Source organism: Megalopta genalis, chromosome 15, assembly GCF_051020955.1.
Source record: "Megalopta genalis isolate 19385.01 chromosome 15, iyMegGena1_principal, whole genome shotgun sequence".
Taxonomy (NCBI): Eukaryota; Metazoa; Arthropoda; class Insecta; order Hymenoptera; family Halictidae; genus Megalopta; species Megalopta genalis.
In genome coordinates, this window is record NC_135027.1 from 5,623,855 (window position 1) to 5,637,873 (window position 14,019).

Below are 14,019 nucleotides of genomic sequence, written 5' to 3' on the forward strand. Positions count from 1 at the left end.
CTCCGTGTGAAGACAGAAGCCAAAGAAAGGAGTCGAATTCTGTGCATGTAGACCGAGAAACTGGGGAGCAGTGAATGTATAATGGTTTCACGAGGAGCAACGGTAAGTCGCTGGTTTCGTGACTGGGGGACTCAGAGTTCGTGACTCATTCGTGACTGGGATTGGGATCTGACCTCGTCGGTGCACGAGTTAACCATTGCATTAAACTTCGAACGGTAGCTGAAAAAGGGCCAAGAAACCAGGTAAAGTCGCGTCCGCCAGTTACCAGCCCGAAATTATCGCGGGAAATTTGGCCGATTATCGGGATAATGGAGAAAATTACTTTTCCGTCGTCTTTCGACGAGTGGCGACGGGTCGAGTCGCGAGGGGATGAAATTGGCGGCGAACGATAGCGGGGATAGACTTTCGCGATTACACCACTTCGTGTTGAATTCTAAATGGCCGATGAATTTTCTGTATTTTTCTCGACCGCGACTCGCGCAGCCGCGATATTAACACTGTGGCGCGCGTCAACAACCTCGTGAATTTCATCAGATTAAAGTGTTTAGAATCGTAAACTTCATTTCTACGCCACCAATTAGTTTCTCAATATTCTTGTGGTTACGCTTTCCTAATTAAATTAGGAAGATAGAATAGATTAGCGTAAACATTAATTTTCAATTCATTTTTATCTTATTTTCGGGAATCAGTAATCGTTAAGGAAACTCTCTTTCAATACTGATTTTTGTAAAATCACCTGTGATAATGAAAATGTACACAGGGATTTGTAACGTAACAATTACATAATAACAAAATTAAAAAAGTATCTTGGTCGTGGCACGATAAGCTAGTCCTCCTAACATCTCCAAAAGATTCAAGCCATTTCGTTCTAGTAAAAAAAAAGAAATTATTCTGTTTCGAAAGGTGTTGTCCGAGTTATTAATGCGAGTCACTGTGCATGCACACGAGAGCAAAATATATCGACGACCCACATAAAATACGCGTTCGGTATACCCAAGAGTACGCTCAAACTCAGTACAGATAATAGAGGTTCACGTGGGAGTTCAAATAACGGAGGTCCGGCCTCAAGTCGTTCATGTAATCGAGGTTCGGATATACGAGATTCTGCTGTAGCGGACAAGACCGACAGAGAAATATCGTCGAACCTCTCTCGGTTCTTTTGTTATTTTCAAAACGGACTAAACATCAGGAAAATGAATTTTGTCCGGTAACCAAGATGCGGGGAGTCTCGTCCTCGAGGGATGTGTTATAGCTAAATTCAATGTATCCGTTAATCCGTTTCGGTTAGTGCAAAGATGGGGGATAAAGGATCCTCGTAGACGGGCGGGGGGGTTGCAGCTAGCTTTCCCGTCGACACTGACCGCTGGGGGTAATTATCGTGTCTCGTGGAAAGCTCTCACGCTCACGCTGAAACCCTTCCGGCTCGCAAACGCCGCGCCGCGCCGATCGCCGACGGCCGGCGCGGCGGTCGACCGCCCTTAAGCTATCCCCCTGCATCGCCGAGAGTCTCCGACAACAATCGGTAATTTTTCTGCAACGATCTGTACAGCTTCTCTCGTCTCCCTCCCGACTTGGACGGTCCAGGGGTGCTTCGTTCGATGGCGAGCAGAACAAACAGGGCCCTTCCATCGGGCTATTTCGAAGCGAACCATGGAATGGGGTCAACTGTGAAAGTAGGATCACTCGTCGGGGCATACTTCGCCGGTGCAGCGAAATCGATTTTTGTAAGAAGCATCCTCTCGGTATTTGCACGCTTAACGTACACTATGGATGGTGTAACTGCGCCCACGGCAAAGTCATAAGACGTTCAGCTTCTTCGTTACATGAGAATATTGTATAATGGCTACTAATAAGTAGTCGCAGACAGAGGTTCGCAATTTCTAAGCCAGCTATACCGGTACATATGTATAAACCTGGTTTTCCTCATTTCATCGTTATATATATATATATATATATTTACAATTATTTATATATATATTAATAATTGTAAATAAATAAATGTGATTAATTTCCTGCGATAAATAGATAGTAAGTGGAACTTCTCGTTATCATCTTTTTTATACGTCTCGATGGAAATTCTGTTCGACTTTGTGCCTCTTCGCAGTAATTTGTACAAGAAAGCATAAGTAAAGCAAATAAGTGGAATTAAAATAAGTAAAATAATTGTGATTTTTCATTATATGTATAACATTATGCATATATATTAATTCTATACTATATCTATTAATTCTACTTATATTTGCTTTACTTATGCTTTCTTGTACAGATTACTAATAATTTATACATATATATATATATATATATATATATATATATATATGCATAATGTTATACATATAATGAAATCACAATTGTTTTACTTATTTTAATTCTACTTATTTGCTTTACTTATGCTTTCTTGTACAGATTACTAATAATTTATACATATATATATATATATGCATAATGTTATACATATAATGAAATCACAATTGTTTTTCTTATTTTAATTCTACTTATTTGCTTTACTTATGCTTTCTTGTACAGATTACTAATAATTTATACATATATATATATATGTGCATAATGTTATACATATAATGAAATCACAATTGTTTTACTTATTTTAATTCTACTTATTTGCTTTACTTATGCTTTCTTGTACAGATTACTGCGAAGAGACACAAAGTCGAACAGAATTTCCATCGAGACGTATAAAAAAGGATGATAACGAGACGTTCCACTTACTATCTATTTATCGCAGGAAATTGATCACATTTTTAAACAATCGGTAACGAAAGAAACTTAATGCCGAATACGTGGGATGTATTGTAACATCATCCATTTTTCTATGGTGAATTGAAAATACATATTGCAACCATCTTATATCAATGATAATAATTAAATCAAACGTTGAATAATAAATTAAGATTAAATTGTAATAAAAATTAAGATTAAGTTGTAGACTATCGTGCGATAAAATTGGTTATGCTAAAACAAAGAATGTAAGAATTTGATCTTTGAATGGAAAAATATTGATTCACTTGGTATGTTTATTATGAAATATTCTAGTTGCATAATAGTTGATTAATTTGTACAGAAATAATCTTGCCATTGATGACTGCATGTAGAATGTAAAGTAAGACAGCCTCTAATTAGAGCAAGGAAGCTGACAACGATGTTTAAAATTCATGTGCCTATTGACCTTAGAATAGGTTCAGAGAACAGTGCCTACGTAGAACAGTGATTGCTTGTGTCAAGAGCCGTCACGAAGGGAATGCATAATAGCAACACACGCATCAGCTCAGGGCGCATGGCCGAGCATAATCAAACTTAATCATGCGCGTACCTCCTTAATAATTTCAATGGGTTTTATTAATATTTATTTCCAGTGATATTCCGACGTACAATTATTCTCTTTGTTACTATAACCGCACGATTTTGTCAATCATTTTGCGTTGCTTCTCCATTTCCCTATATAAACGTTTTGCGATATTGAACGCGTCGAAAGTAAGTAAAAGTATGCAAGCGAAAGTTCAGAAAAGAGGCTGGAAAACAAGGCCACTACATATTCCAAGAAACATTGTCGCGGAAATCAAGTTCGTTTGATGCGATCGATAGCAATGGGAATAATTTATTTTAAGGAATTTTAGAGGAACGTTCCCCGGATTCTGTGCTCCTTGCACCTGACGAGCTGTAGCTGGCGTTCTACGATGAGTTGCACCTACAATTTCTCTACTTGCAATTATTTCTTTCTGCACCTGATTGATGAGGAAGATAGTAGATACTTATTAACACGTTGAATGCCACGGGGGTCATCGGTGACCGGCACTTAACTTGGCGGTGACGCCATGGGGGCCACCGGTGACCGGCGCGCCCAAATTGATAGAAATATATATAATTTCAAACAAATGTTAATATCTAAAATTTTGTATTATTACCATCGCCATTTCAAACAGTGACCCCTGTCGCAATTAACATGTCAAACATGGTTATACACTGTAACTTATTTATTGCGGATAATATTTCAACATTATATGTATCACATAAAAGAAAATTCATCGTGGCGCCACGGACAATTCCTGTAAAAAACCGGCGTGGCATACAACGTGTTAAAGGGGTGAGTAAATTTATAGTTTTCTATAGACCATACAATGATAATTTTTGAATAATCACCGCAGAACTAGGACTAGGCAAAGAATCTCGAGGAACTCATTCAAATGGTCACAACTCTATGCTCCGAGATTAATTATTTAACCGAAGAAATTACTCGGGTGAGCATACTTTACATACGATAAAGATCTTTAGGGTGGTTGAGATGTGTCTGATTGCAAATGCATACGACGCTACGTCTGCCACCCTACTGGAAAGGTCCGCAGCATACAAGAGATCAGTAGTAAGTTGGCTGGAAACAATGAGATAATGATGCAAAAGCTGAAGAGATTGCGGAGAATATTAGAAGGTAAATGTCTCAAGGTGAACTTTGCCAGCGGGAACTAATGCGCGTCACGCAGCCGTTTAGGGGATGAAACTACATTCTTAATGTTCAACATTTTTATGATTTATAAAGCGTAAAAGATTTTCTCCGTGTTGTACCGGATATTACGGAAATTCGATTGCACCGAAAACTATTTTGAATAGTGTTTAAAGGGGAGCATTTTTGTATTTCAGGAAAACAGAAGAGACATATATAGTAAATACATCAAAACGAGAAGGGAACCGGAGGTCTTAATTGACATGATACGTGACATTCGGATAAACGCTGTCAGGACCATAACGGGAATGGACGATTCAAATGACTTGGAACACTAAGTAACCCAGTAACTTTGTACGAGCACTTTATAAATAAGTGCTTTGTTCGGTAGAATAGGATATTTTTGGCCATAAATTAATGAAGCCGGTTGCTGTCGATAAAGAAGAGACTGGGGGAAAGGGGAGAGAAGGGAAGCATTTGGTCGTATGCCCGCCAGAGGACTCCTCGTCCTCAGTGGGGCTCTTAGACCATATTGTACATAACCTATAAACAGACCTTCCAGGCTTCCAGGCTTGAGCACTTCGTGAAATGAGCGAGAATGAGGGAGCGAGATTGGGAAGTAGCGAGAGTGAGAACGACCCTATTCCCTACTCGCTCTTACTATTTCCCAATCTTGCTCCCTCACTCTCACTTACTTCATAAAGTGCTCCAGACCTAAAAGACATGACTTTGCCATGCTCTGCTTATAGACATGACTTCAGATAGTTCGTCTGAAGCAAAGACAAAATCATCTACTCATGACGTCCGCGTGAACAAGATGTACATAATAAGCTACGCTAGTACGATATATCTGCAATTTCGAAAGAATGACACACCAATGTTCCAAACGTGTTGAACTGTTTTAATATTCGACATTAATAAATATTCGGAAATGTTTAATTTTAATTAATGTTTAATATGAAATATGCATGGGGCATGTATGAGAAAGATAGATTCTCACCATTATTTTGATTCTCTTTGCAACCTTTGAAATGACACGCACACACCATTCTTTTCAAAAATCTTCAAAATTACACAACGCGGTGATCGATAGTGAGTATGAGTGGATAATATCTAAGTGAGTTTGAAGTTCGATGCCATGCCAGCCATTTTGAATGATCATCTTTTTACTCCATGCCACGTCACAGTGAACTATCTTCAGTGAGTTATCTTTGCTTCGCTGAACTCTTGGCTCTTCTATACACGCACTGTACACATGCCGTGTCTAGTAGTATAGATGGTCTAATTGTAAGATCTAAGATACACATGCCATGTCTAGTAGTATATATAATCTAAGGTCTTAATGGTTACGTTGCGACCAGGAAACCCTGTAGGGAAAATTAGGGGTACTTTTTCGACTGCCATCTGAGCTAGCTGCAAACTTGGACGAACTAAAATTCAATATGGCTGTCCACCCGCATGCGCATTTGGTAGACTGTGGTAGACCATGCCAACGCAACGTCATTCCCGCCATTCTGAGCGAAGCCAAGCTGACCGCGAGCGATATACTGGACATAAACAGTTAGCCACACTTATTTTTATTTCATATAGTCCCTTATATCTTTATAATAGTATTCAATATAGATATATTTTTATTTTAGATTCTTTTTTAGATTAATCCATCCTATGCCAGGAGTAGCAAAGACATCGGACCGTATAAATCAATTTAATAATCACGTGTACGTATATACTTCATTAGAAATGAATTTTTTATTGTATACCACTATAAAATAGAAAATGAAACACTTTTTCCCATATTAGTTATTAACTTTGATCATTTTCCTTTCCCCTGTGTTATAATGTATTAAGTACATGTTTACAAAATTATACATTTAAAAAAAGAAAATGTACTTAATACATCCTGGCTCTAGAATCCAGAATTTGAATTACCGCTTCTAAGTCGCCATATTGAATTTTAGTTCGTCCAAGTTTGCAGATAGTTCAGATGGCAGTCAAAACAGTGCCTCAAAAATTTACTAAGAATTGAACCTCCCTGGATACAATCACGGTATACTAGAAGGAAGTCTTCTTCGATGGTCTTACACCGTGGTTACGGCGTAACGGGTTTGGTTGTCCATCGAGTACAATATATTCATTGGTTAAACAGCGATGTTGATTTTTTTATCCGTTATTTCAAATTGGAAATTGGGACAAGAACATAGAATACACGAATACAAACAGTAAAAATTTTTCTGAATATTATAACTTTCAATAGTTAATAATTTAATACTGACTTTTGAATATTTTGATAATTTAATAATGATATATGCAAAAGCTAAAATCCAAAGATTTAACGAAATGGAAAGTTAGTATTTACATAGTGTTCGAAGAACGAATTAATCAACTTACAATATAATGACCTTAAATTGATTTTAACTCCTAAAATCAAACAATATCTCAACACGGTTTCATAATAATTACCAAGCTGCTGTATATGTTTCTATAATTTAAGAAATCGAAACTACTAAATTTAAATGCATGAAACACAAATATGTCTTTTTTATTACATTAATTTTTTAATATCGAATAATAAAGAATGTGTGGTATTGGTAAGTTGAACAAGATAACGACATTGACAGGTTCAAAACCTTTTAGTGTAACTATGTTTGAAACATAAAATAAAATATGGAAGCTCAAAGTTATTGTATGTTACATTTATTCATTTGGGGTAGATACATTTACTTCTTTATCATATTAAATATCATATTAAAAATATAATTCTTCTAATATTAAACCTATAAACTGCATATACATTTCAGTAGATCATATTGCTTAAAAAAATAAACTTTACAACTAATCATCACAGACTTTTAGCAGATCCTATCAAATTTTTCACAAAAAGTAGTTAAGTACGTGAAATGAATTAGATTTGTTAGGATTAATGTGTTACAATTATATATATATATATTTATATATACATATATACATATATATAAATATATATATATGAACTACAGTTCACCATATATACTGATTTATGAGTTTGTTGTACTTGAGTACATTGTAAGTTGCTATATACTAGTACATATACATATATATATAAATTACTGCATTAATATTTGTATTACAGCTGTTTATACAATTTTTTTGTTAAGGTGCACTTATCATAATTATAAGATAAAACACTCCACCTATGATAACTAAAATTAGTCATTTCTACTTCTTAGAGGCGTTAATGGTTTAAGGGGAGATGATAAAGGTGTCGTATGTGTATGCTTAGGAACACTGATTACATTTTCTTTCCCTTTGCTATGTATACGCTTATCTTCCATCTTTAACTTTTCAATTGTTTTCTGTTGTTGTTCTATCTTCTTTATCTTGGAACGCATATCCTGAAATAAGTTAAATCTTTATTTTACTAGATCGCAAATTTACCAAATAATGATATTTAAAGAAATCGATGTAATTATAAAATCGAATAATTTCTTTATTTGACTGCTATTATTTTCCTCAATAAATAATTTATTTATGTTTTATAGAAAATACATATAGGTGACATAACTAATCTAATTACAATAACACGTTATGTGAATAATATGAATAAGTATGTGAAAACATAATAACGAAATATTAAACTTTTTAGAACGTAACGTTATATAAAAGTATTATCATGAAAATACAGTTGGTCAAAAAAATAGCACATTTTTTAAAACGAAAAAGCTTTTTTAAAATTGAACCACTCGACTTAAATTTTTATGAGATGTTAGAAGGACTAGTTTACTGAATGATAAAAAGATAAACAAATTATGTTTCTCAACTTTTTATCTGAAGCTATGACGAAAATTTAAACAATGCATTTTGTAGATCTCTATAACGTATATGCATGCTGAAAATTGTACCAAAATTGATTAATGTTGTTATGAACTACAGACAATTTAAGATAGTGAAAATCACGGCTCTTCACGACTTTCGACCAATAAATGGAATAAATCTAGAAATTTTTACATTTCTCAATGACTGTAGATTGTTTCTGCGTCAACACATTGTTTAAATTTTAATTGTAGGCTCAGATAAAAGAATCAAGAAAACATAATTTTGTTATTGTTATAAATGTTTCATTTTTTAGTAAACTAGTCTTTTCAACATCTCAAAAAAAGTCAAGTTATTTAGTTTGATTTTTAAAATGTTATTCTGTTTTGAAGGATGTGCTATGTTTTTGTGATCGACTGTACTAATAATATCATGGCAACAGCCATATACAATAATTGATTACAAGACTAAATAAGACGATCAAACACACCTGCTCTAATTGATTGATCTTATCTTTCAATTGTGATACATGCTTGATTCTCTGTTTATGATTCTGATGGCCAATTATTTCTGCATACTTTTCACTAATCTCTTGATGATCATTCATGAGACGCGCATTGTGTTCACGAAGTTTTCTAACTTCCCTAAAGCAATAAAAATAAATTATTGCATTATATAATGAATTTAATTATTCAATCAACAATTTGTGTTAAGAAAACATACTCTTCCGCTGCTTCCCGACGTACTTTTTCTTCATTCAATGCTTCAGTCTTATTTTGCATAGAACCATTCCTCTCCTCAAGGATTCTAATTGTATTCGAAAGTTCTTGAATCTTTGCGTTCGCCTTAAAATATAAGACAACCGTAGATATCACAATAATCTACTGCAACAGTTATTACAGAAACATATTTTTTTAAATGTACCTCGTCCATGGCAATCTTATGTTTTACAGATTGCGTTTCAAGCGAATGATTAGCTTCCTCCATTGCTAATTTACTTTTCTTTAACTGTTCGTTAAGTTTATAATTAAACAATTCCACTCTTGAAATTTCAAGCTCCTGAGCATCGTTCCATTCTTCCAATTGTAGTAACATATCTCGTGCTCCATTCAGGTGATTGGCCATTTCATGTAGTTGGCTTCTCATCTGATGTATCAAATTGGAAACAGTTAAATGTTTAATAATTTCCCAAATATATTGATAAAACAAAAGAAATAGAAGTACCTCGGCATTTTGAGCATCTTTTGCTTCACAATCGGTTTTTAACTTCGTTACTTCTTTCGCCACTATTTGACTCAAATCTTCGATTTTCGATTCGAATATAGATCTGACCGATTCAACTTCGTTCAATGTTTCGACTTCCAGTTCATTGACTAATCCCTTTTTAGCATCTAATTGCTCCATCAAGGCATGCACTTGTGCATGTACTATTTGTGAATTATTGCGCATAATGTTTAATAAATCTCGATGTTCGGTTATGTAGTCCTCTCCACGTTTTAATTCACGTTGCAGTCTTTCTACTTCAACATTGCTTTGCGCTAATCGTTTAGTCAAAGCGGCCACCGATGCTTGGTTGTCTGCCATTATGACTTCAAATCTACGCAATAATTGAACATTTATGGCATCGCATATACGAGGTCATTACGCAGGCATATTCAAATATATTTTTCATCCTACTACAAAGCATAAATGCTTTTTACATAAAAAATAATGATGAACTCAAAAACATTAAAAGAAACACGAATAAACAAACGACTTTTCTTCCACGATATTCGTCTTTGAAATCTATCGAAATTGTGCTATAAACATATTTCATAATGTAGTGTATATATGCATTTTATAATAATAAAGAATACCTCTTTTTTCTAGCCACCATCTCTGCTGCTTCTGTACGTATCTGATCTTTCAGAGCCCTCAATTCTTCCTTTTTTTCTGCCAATTCAGTTTCTGCTCGATCTAGTTCCATTTGCAAACTTTGGCCAAAGCTCTCCTACATTTTGTGTATCATTTTATTTATTATTCATTATCTTCAATATCATAATCATTACTGCTGTTAATTCTCTGTTCAAACATAAATTACCTGAGCTTCCGCAGAGGTCTTCAAGTCCTCAAGAATTATGGAGAGTCTAGAAATTTCAGCATCTTTTTGCAATAATCTTTCGTCCAATTCCGCCCGTTCCTTTTCTACCCGAGATAAACATATTTTATACCTTTCTGCCGTCAGTCGCATTTCTTCTTCTACAGCCGATGTAGCCTCCCGAATCATTGTGTTCACCTGTGTTATTAATAGCATCCTTATAAGACGTGATTGCGGATACCATAGAGACCAAAAACATGCATCGAACATCACAGCGAAGAACGTAAAGTCAAATAACAATCAAAAAGTATTGTGCAATGCGATCGATAATCTCACTTAAGCATATTCTTTTCTAACGTCTCAAAAGTGACTTCTACCGATATTTAGAAAAAGGATAATCAGTGATGTTTTCTTATTATACGCACTTGAGAGGCGCTTACTTTGTCGTCGTTCTCGGCGATTGCTTTCTTCAGTTTTTCTTCGCATTCGGCCAGTTGATCAGTTAAACTACTAATTCGTGAATTTAAGTCCAATTTTTCGTGTCCCAACAGATTGATTTCCTGTATGCGTGTTTCATTCAATTTCTGTAACTTCATTTGCAACTCTTCAACCTCTTTTTCAATTTTCCTTATCTGTGAATCAACATAGGATTATTGGCATCGTTGTCCATAATATAATTTCAAGGACAAATTTTCCGAATATTGCATATAGATATTTAATATAGCATTTAATTTCATATTACTTTTTCTTCGTTATCTAGTTTCTTGTTTTGCAATTCAGACTCCAACTTAGTTATTCTTTTGGTTAAATCCTCGATGCGACTCCTAAGATCGCTTTCTATCATTTTCCTAGCACGAAATTCGTGTTCTCTTTCTTCTGAAATTTCTAAAAATTGACAACGCAGACGCATCATTTCTGCTTGGTGCTTCTCATCCTGGTTATTTAACACTTCTAACTGCAATTTTGCCTAAAAATGTACATGTATATACAACATCTGAATTAACGAATTTCGAATTTTTGTTTATTAAGCGTTTTCTACCATTATCTCGATGTCTTTCTTATATTGGTCATCCACTTCCACTTGTTTTTTATGCAGTTCCTCTAGTTGCAATTCCAATGCCTCCCGATTTTCTTTGATTTCCTCAATTAATTTCTCGTATTCTTGTATGGTTTTGTCTTTATTTTCGCATTCTATCTGAAGATCTGCTAGTTGGTGTTCCGATTTATATTTTAATTTGTTGTCGCTGGGCATAATGAGTGCCCGCGGCTTTGCCTTTGAACATGGTCTTGTAGTAATTTTTTTTCGCGGAAGCTGTGGCTATGGAAATTAAAGATTATATTCCGTTAAAATTTCAATATTTTCTGCAACATTTACGCAAACAATTAGAAATTTGGAAGCTGTCGTTAATAATTGCTTAAACTATATCACGCAACACAAGTTTCTTGTAATAACAATTACTTTAACAAATTACCTACATTCAATTGCTTTTGTTGATTTTAATGATTGAAATAATTATTTAAACGTACGTCAATGGAAATATTTAATCTCTTCTTAACGTGACCGCTAAAATAGATCGAGTCTGAGCTTTCAAAATATTAAACATATAAATTTATTCTTTGACTATGAAACATTTTTTTATGGTCAATATGATAATAATATTTCAATTCGAGGTTTTGTATTGGCATAGTTTAATTATGCGATTAAATAATGTAATTACAAAATATTAACGTCCTATTAATAATAGATATTATATTAACTGTTATACGAATTAAAAAGGAGTTAAATTGCGCAAAGTGATTCCAAATTTCTAATAAACATTACGTACAACAGACATGTATATTTTTCTCACCGTTCTGAAACCTGCTATCACACTAGTGCTTTTGCCGGAAACAGACAAATTGCATTCAGCACTCACTACGCTTTTATTATCGTGAAATCTCTCGGTTTTTTCGATTACAGTCCCTTTCACCTTTGTTTCGAATTTCGGATTGTACGCTCCTGGTGGTGGAACGTTGTCTGCAAAGTTTTGTTCTTCTTATTATTCATAAATTATAAAAGGATATGTGTTCATTAGATTCGCCGATTCTTTGAGTTTCGATATATTGGCTAGAAGAATTGCCGATCGCACGGGGAGGGAAGGAACCCTTGTTCAACGGGTGCTTAACGGGAGAAACGGTCACAATCGGAGGGGAGGGGAGAAGTTTTTAAATGCAAGGGACACGTCATCATGGGAAACTTTATTCGCTTCGCAGTACACCGTCAAGGTGGGCACGTTTATATGGGGTCATAGAATTATGTTCCAGGTGCGCCCAGTAACGTCTCCACCCTTCTTGCAAGTTCTTATTACGAAACTGACTACCAATCCACTTCCTTCCATACCCACCTTCTTTACACTCTCGTATAACATTTAATGTACCTCAACAGCATTTTATTCTTTTAAAAAAAAATTTTACATAAATGTTGTAATTAAAACTAAATGACCAAAAAGAAATTGAACATGCTGTGACATCATATAAAAAAGAAGAAAATATATGTGATTTTGATAAATAGTAATAATAAAGTAAATAATAAAATTAGACGATCTGTTACACTTGAAGAGCGTATGAGATTATATTATCGAATAATTAACTAGCAAAAATAAGCCACGTATGAAGATTTAGTAATAAATAAACCACAATCCTTTACTTTAACAACTCTTTATTCTATGTTTTAATGTCTACAAAATAGTCGATCATAATCATCATACTAAAATCCATTTCAGTTGCAATTTATTGCAAATTCATAATAATTATCATGTGAAATACTTCAATGTCATATTTCATCTGAAGTGAAAGAAGAAATATTCTGATCAAACCATCCTAAATAGAAAAGATTATATGATAGAAATCGAGGCAATAAAACACTAGGAGATTTCACTAGGAAATAACACGGATGGTAACTGTATTATTTGCAAAATATTGGTATCATAAATATATTAACTTGGAAAAAGTTTCTCTGTGCAGCGAAGGGTGTGATACAGATAATGTTACATAGGTACTTACTTTTGAATTCGTTGAACCTCTGGATCTTGGCTTTTGAAAACGACATAGTGAAGTATTTAAATTAAAACTACACAAATAATAATAAAAAAGTGTAACTATTGAAAATAAATCACGGATAACATTTAACGAATAATTCGAATTTGAAAAATAACTTAATTGATGAAGAATGTCAGACGTCCTCACCCATCAGACTCTAAGCCGCGAATGCGAAGTAAAAATTTCTTTGCCCACCCGTCGCAAACGTTCCCTCGTGCACAATGACCTACACCGGTTTTCTGATTTGAAAAGACAGTTATTCAAGCCCCATGCGGATGCAACAACGAATCGTCGAGCTGCTATTGCGCAACGAACCAATCCAGCAACGGGTGTCCCACCAATGCACTCAGTAGCGTAGTAAGTTTCCCCATCGCCATCACCGTTCTACGAAAATTTCAACTGACACAGGTGTTCATTTGTCATTTTAGAACTATGAATGTAAGCACAATCGATTAACAAAAATTTATCGAATCGTGCACGAATTAATTATAAACCAATATGTATCCATAATTAATCATTGTTAGGAAATCAATGTGTATACAGTTTCAGAAAAAATGAAGAAAAATAAAAGTTTTATTGAAATACGTGTAACGTATAATAGTAACTAACATGAATTGCTATT

The 14,019-nt window shown here is 34.5% G+C and overlaps 1 protein-coding gene and 1 long non-coding RNA gene across 3 annotated transcripts; one reads left to right on the forward strand and one right to left on the reverse strand.

Moving 5' to 3' along the window:
• Positions 1–4,655: 4,655 nt before the first annotated feature.
• LOC143260586 (uncharacterized) lies at positions 4,656–7,130 on the forward strand. The gene is made up of 3 exons (XR_013034869.1): positions 4,656–6,013; positions 6,106–6,171; positions 6,412–7,130. It is a non-coding gene; the product is annotated as an uncharacterized LOC143260586 (long non-coding RNA).
• Positions 7,131–7,449: 319 nt separating this feature from the next.
• Positions 7,450–13,554, reverse strand: LOC117223832 (uncharacterized). Of its 2 annotated transcripts, none has more exons than XM_076526564.1 (12): positions 13,362–13,554; positions 12,170–12,336; positions 11,359–11,637; positions 11,062–11,286; positions 10,745–10,951; positions 10,323–10,517; positions 10,099–10,232; positions 9,467–9,839; positions 9,167–9,388; positions 8,966–9,087; positions 8,733–8,886; positions 7,450–7,824 (listed from the first exon to the last, which is right to left on the reverse strand). In XM_076526564.1, the coding sequence occupies exons 1-12, from the start codon at positions 13,405–13,407 to the stop codon at positions 7,639–7,641; spliced, it is 2,310 nt and encodes a 769-aa protein (XP_076382679.1). In that variant the 5' UTR covers positions 13,408–13,554; the 3' UTR covers positions 7,450–7,638. The 2 variants fall into 2 exon arrangements, with proteins under 2 accessions (XP_076382679.1, XP_076382680.1); XM_076526565.1 differs by having other exon boundaries at positions 10,760–10,951; positions 13,362–13,552.
• Between the last annotated feature and the right edge of the window lie 465 nt (positions 13,555–14,019).